Source organism: Diachasmimorpha longicaudata, chromosome 10 (assembly GCF_034640455.1).
Source record: "Diachasmimorpha longicaudata isolate KC_UGA_2023 chromosome 10, iyDiaLong2, whole genome shotgun sequence".
NCBI lineage: Eukaryota > Metazoa > Arthropoda > Insecta > Hymenoptera > Braconidae > Diachasmimorpha > Diachasmimorpha longicaudata.
In genome coordinates, this window is record NC_087234.1 from 1805469 (window position 1) to 1832567 (window position 27099).

General features: G+C 35.2%; 4 protein-coding genes across 7 annotated transcripts; 1 reads left to right on the forward strand and 3 right to left on the reverse strand.

The window, feature by feature from the left end:
* The first annotated feature begins 27 nt into the window (after positions 1–27).
* Positions 28–4745, forward strand: LOC135166434 (motile sperm domain-containing protein 1-like). 2 transcript variants are annotated; one of them, XM_064128648.1, is made up of 6 exons: positions 28–218; positions 322–566; positions 2926–3089; positions 3283–3442; positions 4215–4358; positions 4423–4745. In XM_064128648.1, the coding sequence occupies exons 2-6, from the start codon at positions 422–424 to the stop codon at positions 4452–4454; spliced, it is 645 nt and encodes a 214-aa protein (XP_063984718.1). In that variant the 5' UTR covers positions 28–218; positions 322–421; the 3' UTR covers positions 4455–4745. The 2 variants fall into 2 exon arrangements, with proteins under 2 accessions (XP_063984718.1, XP_063984717.1); XM_064128647.1 differs by having other exon boundaries at positions 30–218; positions 356–566.
* A 109-nt stretch (positions 4746–4854) lies between these two features.
* On the reverse strand, positions 4855–10725 carry LOC135166433 (eukaryotic translation initiation factor 4E type 2). The gene is made up of 5 exons (XM_064128646.1): positions 10517–10725; positions 10015–10069; positions 8499–8738; positions 5296–5448; positions 4855–5203 (listed from the first exon to the last, which is right to left on the reverse strand). The coding sequence occupies exons 1-5, from the start codon at positions 10534–10536 to the stop codon at positions 5015–5017; spliced, it is 657 nt and encodes a 218-aa protein (XP_063984716.1). The 5' UTR covers positions 10537–10725; the 3' UTR covers positions 4855–5014.
* A 1465-nt stretch (positions 10726–12190) lies between these two features.
* On the reverse strand, positions 12191–15869 carry LOC135166436 (uncharacterized). Its single transcript, XM_064128650.1, has 3 exons — positions 15418–15869; positions 13844–14037; positions 12191–12825 (listed from the first exon to the last, which is right to left on the reverse strand). Exons 1-3 carry the CDS (start codon positions 15615–15617, stop codon positions 12632–12634), a joined length of 588 nt encoding a protein of 195 aa, XP_063984720.1. The 5' UTR covers positions 15618–15869; the 3' UTR covers positions 12191–12631.
* A 1022-nt stretch (positions 15870–16891) lies between these two features.
* On the reverse strand, positions 16892–26921 carry LOC135166437 (uncharacterized). Of its 3 annotated transcripts, none has more exons than XR_010299681.1 (4): positions 26646–26921; positions 18837–25161; positions 17525–18747; positions 17187–17284 (listed from the first exon to the last, which is right to left on the reverse strand). XR_010299681.1 is itself a non-coding variant. In XM_064128652.1 (3 exons), exons 2-3 carry the CDS (start codon positions 25149–25151, stop codon positions 17114–17116), a joined length of 6486 nt encoding a protein of 2161 aa, XP_063984722.1. In that variant the 5' UTR covers positions 25152–25161; positions 26646–26918; the 3' UTR covers positions 16892–17113. The 3 variants fall into 3 exon arrangements, 1 of the variants encoding a protein (XP_063984722.1); XR_010299682.1 differs by having other exon boundaries at positions 17525–18754; XM_064128652.1 differs by lacking the exon at positions 17525–18747 and having other exon boundaries at positions 16892–17284; positions 26646–26918.
* Positions 26922–27099: the final 178 nt, after the last annotated feature.

A 27099-nucleotide genomic window follows, 5' to 3' on the forward strand; every position in this document is an offset into this window, starting at 1 on the left:
TCCATCAGGCGAGTTCGTTGTGTTTCACTTTAGTCGCAGCAGTTATCACTCAAACAAACTACAACGAAGAAAAGTCATAGTAAATTAAGAAATTGCCACCGGAACTGCGTGCACACCTTAATTACCTCCAATCGTGATTTCTCCCTTCAAACAGTCTTTATTCAGTGAATTATTTTCGCATTGTTCATGAGATTTTGACGTCGAACAGCAGAAAGCAGGTGACAACTCAAATTTATTCGATTTCCTTACAAAGAAAGACTGGAAAGAGTGAAAAGAAGTCCTTCATCTAATGCTAAGTCGTGCATCTGTGGACTTTCATAGTTGAGTGAAAGTTGAGGACAATTGTCTTTTGCAGGACGAATGGGAGTGAATTTTCAATTAAAATTTGGATGATCAGAGAGGAGAGGAGGATAATTAGCAAATGGAGATGCATCATCAACGCACACCTCAGAAATTCCCAGTATTTGTGTTCCCACCGAACATAACATTTTATTTAGATGACCAGTCCACACACAAACAAGTACTGACGTTGTACAATCCGTATGAATTTCCTGTTAAGTTCAAAGGTAATTGTTCTAGTGACATATGGAACAGTTTTCAGTGTTTTTCATTCTTCAGTAGATGCTTTGTCAGGGGATGGATCTGTAAATGGGAGAAGTTGAGTTGGTAAAATCTTTGTTGATTGTTTGTTTGTAGCTTTTGAAAATAATATTTCTATTAAATTTCATGTTCTTTTAATATTTCTCTTTCACATTCCTTAATTTTCATTGGACATTATGTAGAACGGTTTAAACCGAAAAATCCGAAATTTGAGGGCCATGTCTGTATGCACCTCTCCCTCTGCCACCTTTCCGAAATTAATTTTCAGAAAATCGAATAATACATTACTAAAAAAATTTTTTAATGTTTAATTTCTCAGATTATAGGTCTTAATGAGCACTAACTCTGGGCACAAGAACAGCTTGGTTTTCGAATAGAATTTTTTTTTAATATTCGCTTCAATTTCTTCTATGTAGATCAATCAAAGACATATACTTGTTCTCACAAACTTTACGAGATATTTGCAATTGTCCGTTTTGGCGAAAAAATTGTACGCTCCCGAGTGTTCGTTGAAATCGAAACATGAAGTTGAAATTTTGAGAGGCATGTCTCTTATGACACGAACGGTTTGTGTTTCAAATATGCCCAATGGCACCAGTGGTTTCAGATACTCATTTAATTTTTCCTGGAAATAAATTATATGCAATGCGTTTAAAGCTATCGAAAATATTCGTCTCCATGTTCTTTAGATCGATCACATCATGAGAAGTTATCAAATTTCTACTTTCAAATTTGCCAGAATTGCTTTCTTGCATAATAGTCATCCGGTAAACATTGGATTCAAATGGGCATGCGATAGTTCAGCGAGACGAACTCTATAAAATATTCGACTATGATACAAGAGAATCCTTCTCTTAATTTCATTCAGAACTATTTTCACGTGAATATAATTTTATTGCATGTCTAAGCCAAAATAGTGAATTTAGATATGATTTTGAATCAATTTTTGTCTTTATCTGCTTCTTGTTTAATGGTTTGTATAAATCCTTTCCATCAAAATAATACATATCTCCTTTTAGAGAACTTGTAGAATATAAATGATTGTTGTTGAGATAAAGTGTGAATTCATACGTTGAAATCATTTTTAAAAATATCAAAAATAAGATCGATGTTTTGTATTGGAAAAATTGGACAATTAATTTTTTCAATTGTTCAATCTTATCGCAATTATGTCATTTCTCATTTTTGAAATCGAATTAATACGGATCTATTCAGAAAAATATTATCTGTGAAACTGGTAAAAATTAAGGAAAAACTAGTAATTACCCGTAAGTAACGGTCGCATTACTTCTGTCAGATAGTGTCGGTCCCTGCCCTTGTGCTTTTCCCATCAACCACGTTATTTTCAATCAAGCTTTAAGTATTCAGACATTTTATGATGATTATATCATACAAAACGTTGCAGGTCCGAATATAAAATTCTATATTATACAATCCGAGTATATTTTAAGCCTCCAAAAAAAATAGAAAGTTTTGTTGTGGAGAAAATCGATACATCTGATAAATTAACGCGACCCATTCGAACGTGAATGCTTGCATTCAATATTGATTATTTTTGAACCCATCGAGAATAAATTGACCGGACCACTAGAATTAGAAATGACAATTTTGCTGCTTCAATTAACAATCAATGCCGTACCTATTCATTAAATTCGAGTCGTATTGATCACAGACCACACTTGTTCATAGAAAAGCCTCGTCATTGAGAGTTAAATTGCGAGAATTTTCTGCAACCACGTTATAAACAATTTTTTCACTATAAAAATATTCTAAAAAAAGTATTCATGTCCAGAAGTGTCAAAAGTTGTAATAATTTTCTCTCGTCATTTTGGAAACGGAGAATGGTCAAAAGAATAATTTACATAAAAATGGAATTTCAATAATACTCGAATGTCATGATTTATTCAAATATTTCTTACATAATCTAGCGAATAACCCTGATGATTGAAAATATATTACGAAGTGGTAAACTCAGATAACCCACTTCTAATTATTAAACAGTTTTCACTGAATATCTCGGAATCTGAGGGAGATAGCAAAACCGTTGTTGTAACATTTTTTGAGGAGTAAGTTGACTGCTCTAACAAATATGATTACAAAAATTTCACTTAGATTCAGACATATTTCCAAAAAATTGGCGGAGACATACGTGAACTTATCTCGGTTCATCACTTCATCACTGCTATGATTAAATTTTGGTATCAGACTGTAAAAGATTTTTGGACATCCTTGAGTTAGCACTCTCATTGTCAAGATATTTATTTGCGCTTGAAAATTAACTCACATTGTGCAAAATTACTCTATATATTTTTTTCACTGTTTTAGTACTGAGTACAGCGCCTAATAAATACAAAGTGGGTGATCCAGAGGGGACGATAAAACCAAAAAATTGCATAGATATAGTGGTTCGACATACAGCGTTGTTAACAGCGAATTGTAATGTTGTTGATAAATTCAGAATACAGATGCAGGAACATCCCACCAAGCAGGTAATTATCGGAGCCGTTAATTCTTAATGACGAATTAATTATTCGACGAGGGGTTAATTGTTCATGACCTAGAATGAACCTATATAAATCTATAATAAACGTAGAAGAAACAATAATTAATTGTTAAATAAAGGATTATTAAGTTTTTATTCGATAAAGAATTAATTATCTAACGAGATATTTTCATTTGCAGGTGATAGGAAAGAGAGACGTCGAAGCAAGATTATTGGCAGGTATCAATGACACTACAGGGCGAGGAACACCTGATCCTGAATCATTTCAGCAAATTCCTGGAACTGGAGATAGACAACAGAGGTCTTACACTCTGTCTTCGCAAACTAGGGGATTTGATAGTAAGATACTTTTCTCTGCAATCCAGTGTTGAGCATATTTGAGTAGTGCTTTATTTGAATACTAGTTTAACTTCATAATATTGTAGTATTTAGTATTTATAGCCGATGAACAGACTAAATATCGAAAGATTTAGTATTTCAAAAAATAATAATACTAAATACCGGAATACTTATTTACTTTAAGAAGACCAAATCCTCAATATTCGTGTAGTTAATAGTTTGGTTCTAAATTCTGAATAATTTTATACCGAAATACAAAATATCTTTAATGACAAAACCGAAAATAGCGATATCACGAAATTTTATCTGAACAAATGTAGATATTTCGATTGATCTAGATAAGGCTCATTGGTATAAGTATTTTGAAAAAAAAATGGAAATCTGTTCAGTAGTTTTGGGAAAATTGAGGAAAATATGTTAAAGAAGTTGTTATATCTCAGGAATTCAATATTATTCAATTTTGGATTGAAATCAATGTTGTAGTCAACTAAATGTTGATTTCTTTCAAGATTAATTTTTGAAATTTCTAAATCTTCTCGCACACTCCCACGAACATGATCTAAAAACATAATTTTTTCATGTTTTCTAACATTCTAGACAACTTGCGATTGAAATAAGCAATGAAAAACTGTCCCACCTAATTTTCCTATCTCTATTCAATTCACAGATATTTCACAAAAACTCAGCAGGAAACTGAATCGATTTAAATAATTTTATCGTTTCGCTAGTAATTGTCAGCATGGAAAAATGTTATTAAAGAGTTTTTTTTCAGGAGGAACTAATTACGTAGCACTCATTGCTGGAATAATTTGTATAATTGGATTACTTTTACCAACGGAGGGTGACGGAAGTCACCTATTGCCTGAGTATTTCCACCTATCAGTCAACTTCAAGCTCATTTTCTCATTCGTACTAGGTAAACTATCTTTATCATTGTTATTAACTTTGAAAAATTTAATTAATACTGACCATCATTTCAGGTATGGTAACAATAATTGTTTTGAGGTTGTGATGTGATATTAAGTGATAAGTGACAATGAATTTTCCTCTACGATTGAATGCAATGGTGAACGCACAATTCAAGTTAATGAATCTGTAATACAGAAAGAAACAATTAATTACGCCGAGGAGATCCCACAGGACTCACGTTCAATTTTTCTTCATATTATCGTAATGGTGGTTGTTAATGTACTTCATACTAGTCCTTTCTCAAGTCCAAATGGTTTATACAATTTAAGTAGACATTTCGAGACGATATAATTAATGAATTCTTGACTTTTAATACAGATATTTTTTTATTGAACGGAGGATTTAGGAAAGATTTATTACCCTCTTCCCTCTGTCATCAAAATATTTGTCTATCAATTCCTGGATTCGTTGAGGAGAGGTTGAAGAATAATTATAAATCCCTCTGCAATTTTTATGACAATTTATAATGGCTTTACAAATTAATAACAATACTTTTCTGTTGTTTTCAATGCTCCTGCAATGGATATTCGACGAATAATCGTTATGTCTTTTTGAAATTATCGATTGATCGAATACTATCGCTCTTGCTTTGACTGTTTGCGATCAATAAGTGGGCTTTACAACCCCTTCACTCTGACTCTTTATGACGGCATACTTAAGACGTTCCACGTGAGGTTTATAGTCCATTAGTACGTCAGCGGGTAAATGCAAAACACGTCGGAGAGTGTCTCTGATTCTGGCTGTCGTCGCCACGTCTGATGATGTTTTATTCCATACACATATCTTGTCCTCCTGAAGGGAATTATTTTGTTTTATTTAAATTATTTAACGCTTCAATTCAATGCATTTTTATTAATATCTTTGGAGGGAAGGGGAAAATTTACCTGAAATCTTATAGATACAACTGCTCCGCAAATCTCCTCGCCCACCATAAATTGTTCTCCTAACATGGCAAGTACCAAATTTTCCCAGCAACGATCAACCAGTCCTTTCCTCAGTGTTACTGCCCATTTTCCACCTTGTCTGTTGGCTGAATCCTGAGCAGAATCAATTTTTTAAGTTAAAAATGTGATTAAATGTAATTAAGTTGTCATTCTCTATTATTTGGGGAATATAATATATGAGGGATTATTTTCACAATGATTGATTTCTCAGAAAATCAGAAGGAGAATTTGCTTTTCTGTGTCATGTTGTGACGTTGTCAATTATAATTATGAGGACAAGGGGTTTTAAGGAGTCATTGGATTTGATTTTCATTTTTATAAATTTCCTTCAATCATGAAGAGAGCTACAACAACGCTGGGAGTTACGAACAATTAGCATTGCAGCGTTGAAGATCAATCTTCTTATGGAATAAAAATATCATAGAAAAAAGGAGTTATGGTATTATCCGCGTTATGTGATCATAAAAAACATGAACACCAGTTGCACCTGATGACAAACCACTGATTTTGAGTAAACTTAACTCACCCGGTGGTCTTGTATCAAACGAAGACTTTTTATTCACTTCAGTATATTTAGTTGACTTACCTGAAGACAACAAATGTAAAAGCAATCAAATATTTCTCTTTGAACGATTAAGAGGATATTTTCACGGATTCTTTATCATCGCACATTCTCATCATTTCAAATCCATTATTAGAATTTAATGCTGATTTGCATAAAGAACTCATCTTTTTGAAATCGGAGTTGTTGTTTTCTTTATATGAACCAGTTTCCACTTTTTCGATTAAACTAGGAGTAGCTTGTAATTGCGCATTGGAATTTAATTCTTATTTAGGGAGAAATGGATTGATGTGAAGATTTTCATAATTTCATAATTAAAATTAAGTCGCCAAAGACATAAATGAATAGAGAAAAAATCCTTATCCATATTTTAAAAGAAACAGGGATAATATCATAATTCTGTTTTTCTATGATACTTTCAGATAGTAATAAGAATAATATTTTTATGATATTTTTAATCCATAATAAGATTAAGTTGTAGCGCAACAACGTTAATTAATCGTAAACGCGCGTGCTATGGCCCTAGTTACTGTTAATACATCAACAGTGAAGTACTAAGCTAGGAGAAGTGCAATTCAAAACAAAAATTTGTCTACCTTCAAGCAAATAGTTTCAAACGTAGTTAAGCCTTGAGTCGTACAATAAACATCGCACCATCGTTTTCAGTAATTTCGCGATAACTAAAAAAAATTTCGCATTATAAACGAGAAATTCAGGACTTTCTCACTTGATGTGTATTTTAGGTATTAACTATGATTATAATATCTATGATTATTACCTTTCTTTTTAATTAATTATTTTACGATGTACCGCAGGCGAAAAAGAGTTCTATTCTTGCACTTATCTTAACTTATTGTATTTCACTGCAAAAAATAAAAGTTAGCAACCAAATACTTAGTTTGCAATACTTTGTTTGAGTGAGGAGCTACTTAATATTCGAATCTTCTCAGTAATTGAATTAATTAACATCTTTATTGTAGTAAAACCCTTCAAAAAATGAAAAAAAATTTAAATTTGAAAATGAGAATTTAATTCCCTTTGAAATGAGTTGATTGTTCATTAGCACAATGTGATTTTCTAATACATTTCTATATGTTAGTTATCATTGAAGTGTTTTGATTCGTTCAATCACTGGTATGTGACCATTTTTATTTATTCCGACAGTCCACCGTTATTAATTGTTCATTTCTTTTCATTCAATTGAGTAAGACTTATTTTCACATAATTTTCAGATTTCCATTGTAATTAAAAATTATCATCATCAGTATCATTATTATTATCCATTCATTCGATACAACTGAATGTCATTGACAATGTTAGCTCTCGCCTTAACTCTTGATTATGATGTTAATAAAAAAAAAAATTTATATGGGGTTTTCCACAGTAAAAGCCACAGTCAAATATTTTGGTAAGAAGTACTACATTTTGACACGATTATAGGGAAAAAAATATTAAGCTATCTAGGATGATGATTTAGATGATGATTTACACAATATCAAGACCATCAGTCATCATTACAAAATCGGCAAGTTGTCAAAATTGTTCAAAAAAAATGCTGAAACTGTTGTTTGAAACATTTTTTAATTAGAATATCCATTACCAAGATATGTGACGGCGACTTTTAATTGCAGACACCCGTATATACTTGAATGAATTTGAACTATAACATTTGCAAAGATCATCAGAAATCTCATATTCAAGAAGATTTATAAAAAAATTGAAATGTTCAACACCTATTATAAAAATCAAATAAAATCATACAGTTATGGAAAACGTATTTTACCGTTGTCTTAATGTCATGGGAACGAGAATTCTAAAGTCTGACTATATTCATTTGAAACATGATATTTACGAAAATTGTCGGAATTGGGACTTGAAAAATGTAGCCTTTTTATGAATTTTTAAATCAATTAAAAGAGCATTGTTATCGCCTCCGTCTTCTGGACTTCGTTAGAAGAGTATTCGAATTTTTTTAGTTTTGACTTATTGAATGTACGGACGACTTAAAAATGAGAACTGAACGGAATATTAATTATTACATAGTAAGTGACATTTGATTGCTTCATGGATTTTGGAAAACAATTTATACCGAAAGATTTTTATTCTATACAGACTTTTATTCAGATTTCAATATTTTTCATTTCATATTTGGAAATGGAAAATAAATTCATCAAAATGTGAAAACGTTCACGTTTTATCATCATATTTTGAAAATACGTTTAAATATTATTAAATGAGGCCAAAGAGAATAGCGAATATTTGTGCCACAAAAATGTTTTTAAAAAACAGAAAATCTTCACAAGCAACATTTTTGGGCGTTATGTGAATTTTTGCATTCCTCCACAAAATAAAACCCCATAAAATTTGGAAAAGGGCTGAAACATGAAAGAACGTTAATCGTTCCCTTCATAAAAAATGTCTCACATTGAAACTCGCACAATAATGATTTTCATCATGTAGAGAATTTTCAGATTAAATCGGGTGAAACATTAAATTTTCGTTGTTTTTCACAGGACAGACTGTTCTTCCCGTTCGCTATAAAATGATCTTAATACTAAATGATTAGAACCAATGAACATACCTCCCACATGGGTTTAATTCCATTTTTAAATAGATGAAAGTCAGATGAAGCTAGAAGCTCAGACGGTCGCACTAGGTGACTGTAAAGGCCCCAGAATTGTTCCACACTACCGAACCTACCGATGAACTTTAAATTTTCAGCATAACGTCGATCACTTTGTTTGCCAAGTGATCTTTTACTGTACCAAAGATCGTAACTGTACTGCAACTGATTGTCGTTTGGATTTATTTCTAGTGGAGGCTGAAACAAAGTACCAAAAATATCACTAGATAAAGATGAATGCAGAATCAATTTACTCATACATTCGCGTTTGTGGAACTATTTTGTTAACAAGAGATGAATTTGGGCGAGAAAATAACTCTCGATTTTTTTTATTTGAGAAAAGTCCTTGTAAAAAATGTCAGACTCCGCAAAGGAAAATTAGTATTCGGCTGTTTGAAGATCGGGAGGAAAGTACTTCCCGTCCTAGGGTGAAAAAGATGCCCACAAGAGTGGAAAACTAAGACTTTCGGCTCTGGATACCCAATCTGGTGTTTTTGATTCACATTTCTGTCACGAAAAACGTCTGTCACCTGCTCGTTTTTTTATTATTATAATTTAAATGAAAAATTTGAAAAAAATTGGAAACTTCCACCTATACCTATTCCCTAGAAAAATGGTTGTTTTCATTTTTTTCAACACCACTAACAGTTAGTCTTGTTCATTACTTCCCGCTCTTACCATAACTGATTTATGTTCTTTTCACAGCTTTGGTCGTCAATTATTTCACAAAACACCCTCGCCAAAATTTCCAATAAGTTGACACGAGGGCTCGCGTATCCCCTATTAATTACTAAAACTAACTACTAGGAACGAAGAAAACAGAAATCATGTGACAACCAGAGTAAAAAATTTTTCTAGATTTTTAGAATTTTAAATGTATTCAAATTAACAATTTCTGTGGAGAATTTAGAAGAACAAAAAATTGTTACATTGTCATATGTATATATATATATATATATCTCCAAAACTAAAAGTCTTAAACAGAAAACCCGAAACCTTACGAAAACCTTTGGAATATTCCCAAATATGATGGTTTTTATTTTTCTAAGGATCAAATTAAGAAGAAAGGAAGAGAAAAAAAATTTAAAACATCACAATTAGGCGACGTAAAAATGAAATTGTTATACCATTTTTCGTTTGCAAATATTCCAAATGAAATTTCTAAACCAGATATACAGCGGTATAAGTTTTTCAAGGTATTATTCCATTTAACTCACCCTTGAGGCTATATTACCTTAATCTAGCCACAATCACAACTAGATCTGTCATAGAACAAAAGAATTTGAAATTCGGAAATTGCTCGAATTTTCCACGAGATTTCCTCTGTTAAATTTCTCTTTTGGCAACTTCAGGGTAATAAAAAATTGCAATTAATGAGCTTCAATTCGGCAGCAAACACTTAAAAATTATTTCTTGCCATTATCTTGATCTTGAAAATAATATAATATTATTTATAAACTGATATAATTCTCACCAGTCTCAACTTGAGTGCCAGTTCTTCGTCCCCGCTTCCATCACTACCCTTGGCTCTGGAAAAACGATCATTTGCTATCAATAATTGTCTCAATTCTTATCTACAACTTGTTTATCTACAATTTGAAATGGACCATATCGAAATCCCCTAAGAAAAAAAATGATAATTTCACCAATAATCTTTGATTGAGACAACGAAATGCCCTAAATTCCCATTCAAAATTCCTCGATAAATTCATGTCAGAAGCACTCATTGGTGAGAATAATTTTTTCTCAGTGTGTGCTCATCTACTGAATAACCAAAAAATCGGCGACTTGGCTCCCTGAAACAAGTCTCAGTAAAAAAATCACAAAAATACAACGAACGTCACTATTGATCTCCCTAAAATTAAATTTCAGTAAAAATTTGTTCATAAGCATGTTCCCTGACACTTCGTCTTTAGCAATTAGTAGAATAATATCGTTACCCCAAATAAAAGAATGGTAAGCATTTCTGTACTCACCCGTCGAATTTTTCTGACATATTGCAAGGTATTTATAAATACTATGACTTAATTAAATGGATAAAATATTTGAAGAATTTTTCTCTCAACAGGTACACGTTATTACAAAATAAATGTTACAGTAATTGGGTTATTTTAATTTATCTCCTTTTATCGCGTTCCACTATGTTTCTTCCTTTCTACTACACACGCCGTCTGTTTTCTCTTTTGACTGTTTCTCGGGTCCTGAGCACTAGGAATATTTCCTTTCCCCTAGATTTTACTAAACGAGAACATGGTACGACTGATTGGAAGTGACGTCTTGGTCGAATTTCGTTTTAATTGATTACTATTATTTTTGTTTTTGAAGGGAAGTCGTGTATATCTCCATTTTTTTCGATTCTCTAATTTCAACCACAAGGTGTGGGATCTACTAAAAAAGGGACTTGACTGAATATAAAATGCTGTAGATTGATTTGACTAATTTCTTTTATTTTAAAATTGATATAAAGATGGGACGCCTATATTCCCTGGATGATCTCTCTAGAAAACTTACAGCCCGGTGGGACATATTTGATAATCGATACATAGCCTCAAATCACCCTTTCAGATTGCTACCAAATTAATTAATTTGATAATTACCAAAACCAATTACCTCCTCCCATTCATTGTTTCCGTAGTCTGGTAATTAGGTTTGATTCTAATAAAACCATTTTTCCAACAGCTTATTTATGTTCGTTATTTATTATAACGTGACCCTGTCCAATCGAGCCAACCTCATTACAAAGACCAAAACAATTGTTGGAATATTTGAGTACAGCTCTTTCATTGTCCTACAAAAATCACTCGACACCTCTTGTTTATTTCTCTGGGAGACAGCTCTACTAAGGGACTAATTTACGATCGGTTGTAATCCGCTTTCGAGACGGTTTAATCCTAAACATATGCTGAATGTTTCTTCGAGTCATAAAATTGTTTTTCTTTTCCCTGAGAGCGTTTTCCCTTTGATATAGTTTTCACTCTCTGGACAACGGTCCTCTAGTTCGGACGTGCCTTCCTCGTCCTAATAAAGAATATTCTAAAAAGTATTTCACTGTGTCTCAAATAATTTGATCATTTACACCCATATTCCAATAAAAATATTCATCACCTGTTGAAAGAACTCTTTGTTGAAGTGCCCAACTGGAATTTCCAGCCTCGATCGAGGCTTAACCGACAACCCTCGATCAACCCTTCGAATTATTCGATAATTTCCCAATAATTAATTATCATTGATACCTTCTTGAAGGATTTTAGTGGTATATAAGTGGGTATATTGAGGTACCTCCTTTACAAACCTAATAAATATAATCACTGAATAGAACATTTACGTCTGAGATTGAATCAGCCCTGGATTCGATAATGAAATCAAGCTTCATTCTATCTTGGACCCTCCAGTCTAGAGGAACAAAACTGTTTCAAGATTCCATTGAAATTCGAAGGAGCACATACGACTCCAGTTGCCTCTACGTTGGGTCTCCCAGGCTCCATCCCCAATTCTGGATCTACCTTGCTTCCATCGTCAGAATTAACATTTCTTACCTGGGGTAAGGTATATTTTTCTACAAAATACAGAAACGAGGAGAAAAAGCAAAGTAGGAATGAATAGATGCAGTACAATTAGATTTGTATAGAAAAATCGTTTAAAACTTTATAGAATAATAAGGACATTTGTTTTTGTTTATATAGAGCTATAGATATGAATATCCAAGTTAAAATAGAAGAAATTTTTAAGAGAGGCTGGGGAGGATGTAAAACAAAAAAAAAATTGTAATATCAAAAAAAATAAATAATAATAATAATAATAATAGTTAAAAACTTTGTCATAAAATGTAAGTTTAGTAAAAGTAGGATGTACCTCCTGGGAATAAATCAGAAGATGAAAGATTAGATGGACATCCACAGGGATTTCCCACCATTTCGAGGAAGATCTGGATCTTACTCGACATTGGGTCTAAACATAAACTTATTTACGAACTTAAACAATATATATATTCAGAAAAAATCAGACATACGCCATAGTACATTCTAAATTACGGTACTATTTTAAGTTTATCGGAAAAATATTAGTCTAATTGAAAATAATTTCAAAATAGTTCATTTGTCCTCCTCTGTATGAACATTGACAAGGGAAAAATGTCGCTTCAATCTCGTCATGATTTCATTCCTCTGATAAGCAACTTCTCGGTAACAAAATTGTGAAAATGCCAATGGGCATTCGTACAGGATCGTCTCCACACATTTTGTATCCTCATCTGACTGCGAAAATGTGAATTTTGATATGGAGTTCACTGAAATGAGAAGAATTTCGTCATCACATGTGTTGACATTTGGAGTTTTTTTTAACATAAACGACTAATTATGGAGTGTAATGGCTGGTTGAGTGGGGTGTTTTCGACAGACATCGGGGGTAAACAAGCGGTTCCTTGGGTTAGTACTTGGATGGGTGACCGCTGGAGAATACCACGTGCTCGCTCAAAAAATTACTGTACAGGGAAGACATAAATGTGGAGATACTGGAGATCCAGTGTATCCCTAACAGGAGATGAGGAAGGGCCGGCAGTCGGCCGACTGTCGACCAGCATTGGTCAAGTGTCGGCTCACTGTCGGTCATTCTTCATCTCCTGTTAGGGATCCCTTCTAGTCTGGAACCCTGCAGCATAATCGGCGGCCGACTCTACGGTAGGGATTTTTCATGGTTTCCTTCTACCTCTACTCCTGTGTAAATGCAGTACAGTTGGAGAAAAATTCGGTCCCATGTCGCACCGCAGGGGAAGGGAACAAAAGGTAAAGGCCCGAGAGGATATACTGCTGAAGATAAAAATAAAAAATAGCAGATTTCGATACAAGTGCGATCGGGTGGGTGACGAGTGTAAAGTTGAAGTATCTGATCAGCTGAGTTAAAACACCCGGTTGCACGTATGTCCGAACTAGACTTTTTGTTAGTGATGATTATGTTCAGCGAGTGATGGATTGTGCCATTTTTTGTTTACCAGTAAACGAAAAGCAAATTTTAGAGGCCAAGATCATGAGAAAATGTACAATTTTCATTTAGAACATTTGGCTTTTTAATTTCAATTTTTCAACCTGTGCCACTGAAAGTATGTATTCAGATATGTATTCATTTCCCCTTTCGTAAAACTATGTGTCAAATCCCATTTCTAAAATAACGCGGCATAAAATTGAAAAATTTTTTTTTTCAAAATTTTGTTCAATTATTCCAGAATTTACAAGACATCGATAAATTTAAATGGCGCATTTGAAAGGGAATATGTTATATTGGTGCTCCAGAAATGAAAAAAAACTTACCACAATTAAAACCGTCGAAAAAACACGTTTCATGATTTGACATAATGGTATAGGAATTTCCGTCCTGTCTGATTGAGAAGTGTCCACGTGCCACGTTTTTTATCGCAGGCATATGATGAAGATGCTCTTTGTATTTGACGGAATATTTCCAGTGATCGTAATTTCCACTTTCGTTTATAATATCAAATTCTTCACTGAAAAATGAAATAATATATCAAACATCACCAACGAATCGATTCGTAACACATTTTTAATAAATTGCTCGAATAAGAGTTGATAACGCGCTTTGAATAATTTCAGAGATATAGCAACTTTTGTAGATTTCCTTTTTTGTCAATAGCTCAAAAACTCCTGTAAGAATTTCAATTTTTTTTCGCAAAATTCTCGTCTCAGTAGGTTCAATAAATATCAATCGAAATGTCCACATTTTTTGAGTAAAAATGTGGACATGTGGATTGTGTGGATTGTGTGTGTGTGTGTGTGTCGAGATGTCGCATTTTTTAAGTTTTAGCATCATAAACGTTGTGAACATCAGAAATTAACAAAAAATAGAGATGGCAAGTTGAAATTTTTTACATTTGTAGCTCTCATAAGATAAAAGGTTGCTATTTTGGACAGGCGGTTCCAGATATATTGCAACTTTGCGTGAATGTATTTCCTTGAATATTTCATAAACCACTCAACTCATATTAATGTTGTTTTTCAACACACTCAGCTCAGTGGGGACCATACAAAGCTATGAAAATATATTTCCCCCTTGATATAAGGTCATTTGTTTTTGTTTTATATAGGGCTATATATGTTAATATTAAAGTTAAAATAGAAGAGATTTTTAAGTGAGGCTGCGTGGAGAGGATGTAAAGCAAAGAAAGACATTTGTAACACCAAAGAAATAAATAATAATAATAATAAATATATACCCATTGATACAAAAATTGCGATATATTGCCATTTTTCCGTTTTTTAAATATTTTCAGTATTCTATACTCAATAATTTGATGAAAAATTGAGATAGCAAATTAAAATTTGAAATGATCACACGGATGGGCGCAATCCGTCGGGTGGTTCTTACAACATTTACTGTTTTATTGAAGTTAATGTTACTAATTAGTTAAATATATTTTTCTAAACCTCTGGGTGGCTGTACTACCACAACTCACTCACGTCGCAAATATCTACTTTTTAATTTTTGAAATCGAAATGGTGCAGATCCATTCGCAAGCATACTACCAGTCGAAGTGGTAGAGTAAAGGGGAATAAGTGATAAGGCATAAAGTGTCGGTCACATCACGTCTGTGGAATAGCGTCCGTCACCTACTTGTTGTCACTATTTTTTTATTCATAAAAAACAGTCAATATTTACCATATACATAAGTTGAAAACTCGTGTTAAACTTCTCTGTGAGTGTAATGCGTTAAACAAACTTTAAGCTCGTGGCATAAAGTTTCAATCGGATTCCTTTCAATTTTATTTATTTAATTTAATTTTGTTATTTTGTTTTCATTTTATCAACTTCTTTGGAAGTTTTTCACGATTTCCTATTTATATTCAATGAAATAAGAAATACTACTCACATTGTTGGATTCAACTTCAACATATTACTGAAATCGGCCACAAATTCCCAGACAGTCTCAGCCCTCGTGTTTTTAATGGTGAACTCAGAAACAAAATGATGATTTTTTTTTAATAAAAAAATTACATAAAATCCGAATAATGCGAAGAATAAATACAACAGGGTACGAAGCTTCCATTTCAGTGGATTAGTACTCATCATAAAATTTATAACTTTAAATGGAAAAAAATAATTCTCAAGAAATATTTTCTCAGTTGAGATAATTAAAAATTATAGTTTTAAGGAATTACTCGGTCTCGAGGCGATAATTTAAAATTATGTGAAGTTGTAAAAGGACTCCAGTGATTTTTAGCTTCGCCTTTCTCAACCGACACCGTTGGAACTGATAGAATTGAAAAACGAGAGAGACGAATATCGTTCGGTAATCTCCGGGCCATTTCCGCCTCTACTGGTCCATTCGGAGGCTGTTTAGACGTTCTCGTCGCGATAATGAATACAAAGCCCACGCGATATTATAAGAGCACGTGTTTGAAATATTTTTCTCGAGCTCATAAACACGTGTCTGCGCATGCTCAGAATTCCAAATGCATGGAAATTCAATGAATGAAACTCTGATGTACAAAGGATTGAATAATTGAGAGGTTTTGAGGTAAAACGGAAGGCCTGTGGCTGTAGAATATTTTAACATTGTATCTTCTAACAATACAATTTTATAAAATACTAGCGACCCGCCCCGGCTTCGCACGGGTGCAATCCTGATAGAAAAACTGTGAACGTTGTATATAAAAACACAGCGGCTCGCTCCGGCAAAAAAAAGTTATTGTGGGTTATCCATAAGAGATAGACATATACCATCACGGACTTTTCTGTAGACCTTTTCAATGTGTACAATACTTAGTACATTATTTTGATAAAACTCGTTGGGTTCAGCCTGCGTTTGCAATGTAAGCGGAAAAAATGTAATTATTTACGACATCACATTAGAAACCTCAAAAATAACAGTACTTCTCCACTATTTAGTGGATGTTATTATACATATAAACCTTCCTCTTGAATCACTCTATCTATTAAAAAAAACGCATCAAAATCCGTTGCGTAGTTTCAAAGATTAAAGCGTACAAAGGGACAGAAAAAGCGACTTTGCTTTATACTATGTAGTGATAAGTTTTGTGGTAAATAATAATTTTAAAAACATTTAGTATTTAATGCATAACTGGATACTCAATAATAGAATGAAAAGCTAATAAATTTCGACTGGCGGTAAATAAAACGTACTCAAATACTTAATTATGTTGGACGCATAAATTCCAAATATTCAGATAGTTCATTACTTAGAACGTGGAAAATATCAAGTTCGGAAGTATTTAAATACATCGTATTAATAAAATACTGTTCTCGTCAACACTGACTGAAGCCATGTCCGCTTCACGCAACCTAGAATCATTTACCCTTAATTGGTTGTGAAATAGAAAAATTGAGAAACATTTGTTTCTAAAATTCAAAAGATTTATTTAACGTTAATTCAACATATTATTAAATAATGGTCTTATAATAGTTTTGTACCTTTATTTACATGCATTTAATCATGAATATCACAAAGTGTTCATTTTTGCGAATGAAAAAGTATTACTATACTTTATCCTCAGCTAGAGGGTATCTCTCGAGCGCTTCACTTCGAGTGCCTGGCATCATGAGCATTAGCTAATGCCTTCTTTTCCTATCTTCCTCATGGCTGCATCGTGCTTGGCGAGGATGTCAGTCGTAATACTGTTTTTGTTCATTTTTTTCAGATTTAGAACTCTGATGAGACCATTTCGGTAGCCTGCAACGATCCAGAGGTAACTCCAACCATTAGGATTCCAGGAAATCTGAAAACACCCCAAATTATTAATTAATATGGATTCAAAGTGAAAAATGAAAAATTTGGCGTTCTTCATTTTTTTCATCTGCTGTGAGCTCTCGGGGAGATGAAAACATCAAAGTCGATGAATTACAAAAACTAACTCTTAATGTCCCGTGTTCGATCAATAATCAATAAATAATAAAATTAAAGAAAAAATAAAAATAAATAATAAATAGATAAATAATAATGATACAATTTAACGTACATTCATGACGATGCCCATCGCCAATTTTTGAGTAACTACTTTAAAGTGCACTTGGAAAGTTTTTGAATATTGTTGTCTTTAGATCGATTGAGTTTTTTCTGCACACTGGGCGAATCATCAGGAATTGCCGAAATTGGTGATGATCTTACGTACAAATTCATCCAGTGTAAGACAATAAGCCATTATTCGTAAAAGAGCAAAAAGTTTGACATTTTCTGTCACTGTCATTTCGATGATTTCCTCTCAAACATAAATAAAGCCGCCATAGCACTCACGTTAATGAGCAATTAGCGCAGCGGCGCCGAAAATCAATCTTGTTATGGAAAAAAATATCACAGAAAAAAAAAGAAAGAAGTTATGATATTACCCGTGTTAGGTGATCGTAATTTGTAATGTGGGGAAGAAGAATGAACTTGATTTGGACCCGATGACATACCACTGATTTTGAGTAAACGTAACTCACTTGGTGGTCGTGTATCAAATGAAGACTTTAAATTCACATCAGTATGTTTAATTGATTTACCCGAACATACTGAATGGAAGAGCAGTCAAACACTTTTTTTTTTAATAATTAAGAGGCTATTTTAAAGGATTGTTTATCATCGCTCCTTTTCATCATTTCAAATGCATGATTAGGATTTAATTCTGACTTGTATAAAGGACTCATTTTTTTTTAAATTAGTAGTAACTTATTGGAATTTAATTCTGATTTAGATAGAGATAGATTTATGTGAAGATTTTCATTCCTTCGTAATTAAAATAGACCCCCTAGGACGTAAATGATTCTGGAAAGAATCCTTTCATGATATACGAAAAAACCGAATGTCTTCATATAGATTAGAATTGAATTGCCATAGGCAATTAAAAGCTTCATCTAAGTTAATTGAAATAGTGAAACCTAAGTCATATAATAAAAACATCGTTTCTGATTGCGCAAAGAGGAGTACATAATTCATCATATAATGATCACCATCACCATCATAATGATGGTGATCATGTTGAACGAATCGGAGTTTCTTACGCACTAAAATCTCAATTTTTCAAATTTCTATCTGTCCATTATTTCATATAATATGCCCACATTTGATAACAAACAAGGATAATATCATAATCCCGTACTTCTATGATTCTTTCAAACCCCCATAAAAATAATTTTACTGTGATATTTTTATTCCATAACAACATTGTTATTCTTGCAGTATTCTATAAGGCAGCACCAAGTCCTATCATCTCCATATTTTATAAAAAAGAAAAATAGCGTTTTATATTCAATAAAATCACTCCACAATCCCCATTGGCTGATAAAACTCACCCTATTGATAGCTGCCACGGGATACTGCTCCACTGGTACTTGTTGCATGGTATCAGTACTTAAAAATCCTTTCCTATCGGATCTTGCCATCCAGGCAGTGCCGCGAGTATTATTCAGATCATCGCAAAACGCCACCCCAAATCTCTCCTGGCACTCCGCATATTTTTCCGGCTTGTACTGATATTCCTTTCCCTTGTTCGCATCTTTCTCCTCAAAATCGATCACCTTGGCATTAGACACAAGCCACCTGGTCCTCGATATTTTATCAATCTCCTTCAGATAAAGCATTTGTGGTGGAAAAATCGCCACAATTTCTCCAGCCGTTGTCCCCTGACAGACTCCATTAGCCCAATCAGAGCTAGCGATGGCATAAACCGGTGAATTTGTCGGCAAAATAGGCAGAACTCTAGTTGCTGCCTCCCTGACAGGTGCAAGATATGTCTGGGTATGACCCAGCCCCAGAGCATCATCATAACAAGTTAAAATAGTCGGCCAGTGAGTCATCCAAGTACCATTGACAGCGACTCCCTTCTTCAGCAGCCAGAAGGGAAGACTTGTGTCCTCAAGGTCCCACATTTTCGAGCATCTGTCCATTCCAGCTGTCACCAGATACCTCTTTTGCTCCAATGGTACAACAGTGACGAACATCACCGCATGACCGTGAGCATAAAAATGCATAAATGGATACAAGTAGATTGTCAATGATTGTTTTGTTCGTAGGAGAGGTGACTGTGTTGTCAAATCCCAAATGGCGACGTAGCCATTTGCAAAACCAGCCGCTAGAGTATCGTGATTAGACGTTTTCGACCAACTCAGCGTCATACATTGTGATGTCCCAGCTAATTGATCATTAATACGTAAAATCATCACGGGATCAGTCGTGAAGAATTTTCCCTGACCTCCCACCACCTCGGGAAATGGCATTGAGTAAATGTGAATAAATCCTGAAGACATGGCAGCAGCGAGCAGACCCATTCTCTTGCCCCCCTCTTCATATCCACCAGATGGACACCACTCTAGACACCAAATTGTTCCTCCTTCATGTCCCATTACGTAGGACAGCTGGGGAACATTGGGTTCCATTGAATTATTCTCCAGTGCTCCCAAATTCCAAATTTGTATGCTATTTTTTCCACAGTAGCTTTTACCAACCTCGAAATAATCCTCCATTTTCTTGTGAGTACTGACAGCCACAAATTGTTCGGGCTTTTTATCGTACAATGTTGGAGGAATTGGCATCCAAGCGAGTCCCCAAACAGGTCCTCCGGTGAAAAACGTCGGTGTATTTTCAATAACATCACCTTCGAATCTTTCCCATCGTCTCCAATTTTCCTCTTTTAACTTGTCTTCCTTCAGCTTCAAGGTAGTTGTTGGAATCGATAGTTTTAATTCTGGGAGATAGTCCTCAGGGTTGTCGATAATGTCGAATTCATTTATCCTCAAGTCCTCAAAAAGACTCAACTGATAATTCTCTGTCTGGAAGTTGACAGTCCAGTCCCAGGCAAGTTCAAACATCATGTACTGATTCCTGATGTGAGCATAATTCGCTAAAAATTGGGCCTTCAATCGTGTGGGAGCCCTCGCTATGGGGCCCTTCTTCCGTTTGACTTCTCCATCCTCAGCTAACATCTCATCTTCATCGATCACCGGTTCCTCCTCTTCTTCAGATCCCTCACTGACAACGTAATCAGAGTCATCTCCATTGACTTCACTCGAGTGCATGTCTTTTACATGTCCCATGATCTCCAATTTTTTCTCACACGACCACTGACAGATCTTGCAGACAAACATGTTATTTGGACTGAAGTTACATGTCTTGTAATGTTCACAGATACCCTCAAGTGTCGGTGAAGAGAATTCACAGTTTGGTTCCCTGCAGAAGGCCTTTTCATTATGATTTATCGCCCTCGTCCACATGGCTTTCCACACCGAAGGAATTTGTTTCACCATCTTTGGTTTATCTATGAGCTCCTTAATTCTGGCGGACATCTTTTTCTTTTTTGAAGGAAGATCCTCCGATCCCTTCACCAATTCCGTGAACTCAGTGATTTTAGTTGCTGCTCTCTCGGCTGCCTTTCTCTTGACTCTCGAGGTGTCTGTCACTTGAGGTTCCATGGACTCTTTAACAATCTCTTTCTTTTTCTTGCTGGGTATTATTCCTTGATCCCTGTGCACCCTTTCATGGTATTCTTGAGAGGATGGCATCAAGACAACTTTGCAGATGGGACATGTCCACATCAGCGATTGTTTTTCAACTTCGGTTTTTCCACAAAATGTTATGTGAGAGATGAAACCAGCCACTGATTTTTTCACCGTTCCACAGCTCTCGCAGATCAGCGCTGGTTTTTTCTTTTTCGTCTGGAATAAGAAACGACTCAAAGCCTTCAGGTCAGAGAAATCTGGCTCTGGATCCGTTGATTTCCATCCCATGCTATTGTGCTTCATGAGATTATGACGAGGCCAGGAACTAGAGGGTACCTCTTCCTGGCATTTCCCACATTTTATAATTGTTGGTTGTGATTTTACAGGGACGGATGGTCCTGGTGAGGATGAGGATGGAGATGGTGTTGGGGTCTCGTTGAGTTTGATGGAGCAAGCAACTCTGGGGGTGTATTCTCGATCCACTGGGAGAGAGGAACGACCTCGACCTCGACCTCGACCTCGACCTCTTCGACGACCTCGACCCCGACGACTCGGGGGAAGGGGAGAACATGGCTCCTGATCGGAATCACTGAGACCTTTACCGTCTGTCTCGTCGGGATGAATCAACGGTTTTCTTTGACGGATTTCCGAGTTCTCAGGAGTCACAGTTTCTGGATCTTCTGGAAGTTCTGAAGACGGGGCAACAATTACCGGTGGAGGTAACAGCTTCTCGAGCTCTGATTTCTTCTTCCTTCCTCGACGTTTTGGAAGGCTGACGGATAACTCCGGAGGACTTTTAGGTACGGGAGCATCTGGTTCCTCTTTTAGACCACAGGGAACTGGAGATTTTTGAGATTGACGTCTACCCCGACGTTTAGAAGATTGTTCGGAAATTAGCGATGGGTCGAATGCTTCAGAGACTGAGGAGCCTGAGGTTTTCGAGAGTGAATGGCCCCCTGGAAGTCCAAATTCAGTGGTAGAAGCTTCAGAAGAGATTTCCAGGGCTAGCGTAGAAATATCATCCGCTTTAGAGGCATGCAAAGACCCTTCTGAGTGGTTGTGGCTTTCCAGAGAAGCTTCAACATCAGCATCTTTTGGAATGTTGTCTACTTCTGGAGAATTTATATTCGGAATTTTCTTTTCATTTGGAATCTCCACAGGATCTTCGTCAGGCTCGCATCCATGGGGTTGACTAGTATCGACTGATGTTTCCCCATCACATCTCTCAAGTTCTTCTTGATTTGCTACTTTAGAACTTTGGGATGTTCTTCTTGACGACATTCTATCCTTGGATTTAACAGTCTTGGTGACATCCTCAATGTCAGATGCTTCTTTATGTCCTCGAGATCGTCCTCTCAGTGGCCTTTTATACTCTGATTTCGATCCACGACTCTTCAATGGATTAATTTTGTGTGACGACGTTGAAGAAGATTCTGAAGTAAATTCAGCGGTTTCTGCCTCAGCTGTTTTCTCTGCACTGAATCTTTCAGCTTTGAACGTAGTATCCAATGTAGTTTTAACTTCTTCTGAATGTATCTTCTTCGTATCGTTTTCATCGGTATATTCTTTGGTAATTCCTCTCAATGAAAGTCGTCCATTTGATGTCTCCAAGGATTTTTTTCTTGATTTCTTGATTCCTTTCGTCTCAAGTTTCTTCGGTGATTTTGAAGCAACAGAAGTCAGGATCTCGTTGCCGCCATTAACTGCACTGGAAGCGGTCGATTTCGCTGATTTTACCGTAGAATTAAAATTATTACTTTGGTCTCCAAGTTCACGACTTGGAGATGATGTCAAGATCTCAGAAACTTCAATCTTCGATTTTTCTGAGCTTTTCGGCTTTTTAGATGATTTATTGATATCAATTTCATGATTGGGTTCGCCCAGGTGGCTAGAATGATCTACTCCCAGCAACTGATCCTTCTGGTCACTGGGAAGTGGTCCTTCAGGTACTGGAGCTAAATCGCTCGACAATACTGAGGATCTTTCATGAGTCGCTGATTGAATAATTTCATTATTAAGTTTGTCTGCAGATTTTGATAATTCTAAACTCTCAACGATGTTGAGTTTCTTCTTCATTCGCTTTGAATTTTCTTCCTCAACGTCCAATGATCCAGATCTGGCTTCGCTGATAACTAATTTCGAGGAGGAATCATCTTCTGGTGAGAGAGAGGTTTTCTTATGCCTTCGTGGACTTCTTGCACTGATCAAGGGATTAACATCAATGTCGGTCTGATTCCCGGGTATTTTACGATGTTTCGATGATTCCATAATGCAGTGCTCGAAGATCTTTGGTTTTGATTGTCTGGAAGAGGTTCTGGTTGGACTGGGCATCATCATCTCGGTCTTGACGGGTGTTGGGGTCTCCTGAGGCGATTTTCTGGGGATCTTTGGAGCCTTTAAATATGTTATGTTGGTTTTCGATACCCTTTTCCTTGTGGATTTTTTATCAGACTTGTTTTTTGATTCAGTATCCATTACGTTTAAGTCCTCTGATTGTTTTATTGGACTTTTGAGGATTTTCCGATTTTCTTCTGGCTCATTATTCGTTGGATCACTGACTGGTAGTGGAATTTCATCCAGAGACTTCCCTTTAGGAGAAGAGAACGTATTCTTTGTCAATGAATTCTTATGTTTCAAGTTGATGTCCACTGCTGCCATCAGTACGTCAAGATTGTTCACTGGCTTTTGAGCTGATGATTTACTATTTGATACTTGATCGTCAGATCTTTGTTTGGAATTTGAAGAAACATTTTTATCTGCGGATTTTGAAACATTGGAATCATTTTGAGGTTCGATAGGACCTTGAAACTTGGTCAACTTCTCTGGAAATGGATCTAGATCTGGACAAACTGATTCTGTGGATTTTGAAGCATTGGGATCATTCTGAGGTTCGACAGGACCTTCAGATTTCGTTGACTTCTCTGATAACGTCTCTAGATGTGAAGATACTGATTCTCCATTGACTAGTGCACGTGGAGTTTTGGTGACTTTTTGACCTTCTCGAATCAACTTGTGCATGATCTTGACCTTTGGTTTGAACGATCTACTTCGTGACACTCTTCCTTGGCATCCCGATTTTTTCATGGTGTCAGTTTCCGGACATCCATCTTCCGTTTGGGTATCTTTGATTTCTATTGATTTGATGGAGTCTTGCTCCTTTTTAAGCGACTCACCTGCTGATGTTGAGTCTGACAAGGATCGTACATCATCATGTACTCGATCTTTACCATTAGCTTTCAGTTGAACCGGAAAGTTCAGAGAACTTTCAGTTTCAGTAGCAGCGACTGCTGATGTCTTGAGTGGAACTGCTGGTATTAATTCATTTATTGGAGCTTTTACTGGAGCCCCAGGTACTACAAAAGGTCCAGTTGATGATTCTGTCGATCTCATATTTTGAATCTCCATCAATACGTCATTTTCACTATTTTCCGTTGGTATCGACTCTTTAAAATGATCTTTGTTTGCAAGAGATTCACCGAACGACTCATCACCTTTTTTTGATTTATCATCGATGAGTTTCACAATTTGTAAACTCTTGGAGGTAGTTCTCTCAATCGGGTGATCTTCTTCATGAGAATTACTATTTTCATTGGCGTTGTTCCCGTTGGAGAGCATTGATTCTACAATTTCTCGTTTCTCTGTCAGTAACTTTCCATCATTGACCTTATAATTTTCATGCTCTCGAGTAAATTCCCCTCCTTCAGACAGATTTTCAGGTACTTCTGCCTCTCGTTGGTCCTCAGGTTCAATTTTTTGTTGTTCTTTGACTTTTCCAGTCGATCTCCTTGAATGTTTAGAAATTTCTCTGGATTGTTTACTCACCTTTCTTTTAGTGACATCGACATTATCAATTAGTTGATTCTTTTGAACAGATTTCGAGGATTTGAGAGATGATGATGTTTTTTGATTTTCAGTGCCAAGAGTTCTTTTCTTCGAAATTATTCGAGTTTTATCAGGAGGTACGACGAGCTTCGGTTTTGCTGCTACTGAAGATTTCTTGGAGTCGGCTACTAGTTGAACGGTGTTCTCGGGTTTGATTTTACTCTGCATCTGTTTCAGTTGGTCCGCAAGACCCAATTTCTTCAGCATATCCGGAGTCAACACAAAAACACGTGAGGCACCTTGCAGGGCGGCCTTATGAGCTTCTGACGTTGATGGAATATTTGCAGACATTTTTTATAATCTGTGAATCAGTAAGCACGATAATTAGGAATTTTTACTTCTGTACAGGAGGTTTCTGTGTTTTTTAAATTTAAATTTTCAATTTTTTGGCAGAGCAACTAAATCTGAAGTAAAAATCACTAATGTGGTGATAAAGTACATCTCAGTCTCTCCTTAATCAAATTTTAAATTTAAAAATAGGCAGAGTAGCACAATTGCTCGTTAAATTGTAGAATATCGTCACGAACTTTTTAGATCAAACTTTTTAAAATGTTCCTGTTTTCCTTCCGAATTGTTCTTTGAGCGAGTCATTTTATATCGCTTCAATCTAGTGGGAGTGCACCGTGATGACAATCAAGTAGCATAAATGGTGAGATTGCATCATTCTACCCCGCCGGGTTCTGAACTCGAAACTTTTCGCATGCGAGGCAGCGAATTTACTTATTGCCTCAGACCACTGGGCTTTCGTTTACAATAAAATGATTGTAATTATTGGAAACGGAGTCTCCATTTTTTCCTTTAACTTCTTTTCGAGTTCTTGAGCTATTATGGAGCCTCACTTATCAACATTCATTAAAATTCGGTCTGTTTATCGTTTTTTATTCATTTTTTCACAATTATCGTTCCACAACTACTAAACAACTCGTGAATTCAATTGATGATGATTTTTAAAAATTTATTGATGCGGATAGCAATAAACGTGATTCTTATTTATCTGAAAATTTGTAAAAACTTTGTTTTACTCACAATTGCTGGAATATTATTGAATGTCGTCTTCGAAGTTGTTAAGCAGTTTGAAATTTGTAGTAATTTTGGTGAGAGTAAATTTTTGCAAATATTTTCAAAATCAATATTTCAATATATACATATATAGACAAAAAATTCTTTATCAGTATTGTAGTAAAGGAAAATAAAATCCGTTGTGTAGAATAACAATAATGAGGGTGGGAACATAATTAAGTTAAAAATTATGAATTAGCTACAATTATTTGAAAAAATTGTATTCAATTGACTGAACTGAAATTAGCAATGGACAAGACCTGATAGAAGGGACTAATATATTATAGTAAAAAGAATAGTTAATTGATGACCAAAATTAATTACGCTCTACACAAGCCATTTCACATTTGTCCCATACTTTATCAGAGATTATTAATTTCTATCCTCTGAACAATTTTTATTAATGACAATGATTGAAAAATAATAATAAGATTATTGCCTATTGAATTATTCAAGAAAATTACTCCCAAAGAGTAAAATGGACGATTAAAATAATATACAAAAGTATCTGCTGGGATTCGATCGTGAGACGTTGAGATTACGTTGTCCAATCGTTATCCACAACGCCAAAAGGTAATAGAGCAAAATGCAATCTTTCAAAGAGAAGTTTGAACAGCAACTTCTACCTTTCAGAACTATCTATCAAAGCAGTTTATTGTAATCAATGATTGAAGAGGAACTAATGAAAAAATGAAGAAATTCTTAAATTTTTGGCAATAAACTCACGTTTTTTCGTTTATCTGACGAAGTTCCAGGTTATGTCGTCTGCGAGAATGTGAGGCACAAATATTATTTCGTCATGCAATGTACACTATCTCTACTCGTTCTTAACGAATTATTCAGATTGATGAAATAAAGATCTTATAGCGTGATGTTAAATAAAAAAAAAATGTGATGAGACATGTCTCGAACCACTTATGTCTGGTTGGATCATGCCTTGAACTGTCTCGTGCAATCTCGTGGAGGTTGAGGCATGGCGAGGTGAGCCGATGTTTTTATTCTGCGCATGACGGATATTTTTTTTGTCCGATAGATGGATGACATTACCATCTCCTGTGGCTACTCCGTCACATAGCCTGGATCAAAACCACGTGACCAGCAATACCGACGCAGCCACATCAAGGCAGAATACTACCAAACTCACAGAACCTAACTCTCAACGTAGAAAGGGAAGAAAGCA

Coding starts and splice junctions, on each gene's coding strand:
- LOC135166434 (XM_064128648.1), top strand. CDS start 422: ATGGAGATGCATCATCAACGCACACCTCAGAAATTCCCAGTATTTGTG. Junction 3,090..3,282: donor AGGAACATCCCACCAAGCAG/GTAATTATCGGA, acceptor TTTCATTTGCAG/GTGATAGGAAAGAGAGACGT. Junction 3,443..4,214: donor GCAAACTAGGGGATTTGATA/GTAAGATACTTT, acceptor GTTTTTTTTCAG/GAGGAACTAATTACGTAGCA.
- LOC135166433 (XM_064128646.1), bottom strand. CDS start 10,536: ATGTCAGAAAAATTCGACGG. Junction 5,449..8,498: donor GAATTAAACCCATGTGGGAG/GTATGTTCATTG, acceptor GATTCTGCTCAG/GATTCAGCCAACAGACAAGG. Junction 5,204..5,295: donor TTGTATCTATAAGATTTCAG/GTAAATTTTCCC, acceptor AATTCCCTTCAG/GAGGACAAGATATGTGTATG.
- LOC135166436 (XM_064128650.1), bottom strand. CDS start 15,617: ATGATGAGTACTAATCCACTGAAATGGAAGCTTCGTACCCTGTTGTAT. Junction 14,038..15,417: donor TTGAAGTTGAATCCAACAAT/GTGAGTAGTATT, acceptor TTCATTTTTCAG/TGAAGAATTTGATATTATAA. Junction 12,826..13,843: donor TTTCGACGGTTTTAATTGTG/GTAAGTTTTTTT, acceptor TTCTCATTTCAG/TGAACTCCATATCAAAATTC.
- LOC135166437 (XM_064128652.1), bottom strand. CDS start 25,151: ATGTCTGCAAATATTCCATCAACGTCAGAAGCTCATAAGGCCGCCCTG. Junction 17,285..18,836: donor CCGTGGCAGCTATCAATAGG/GTGAGTTTTATC, acceptor GGGTGTTTTCAG/ATTTCCTGGAATCCTAATGG.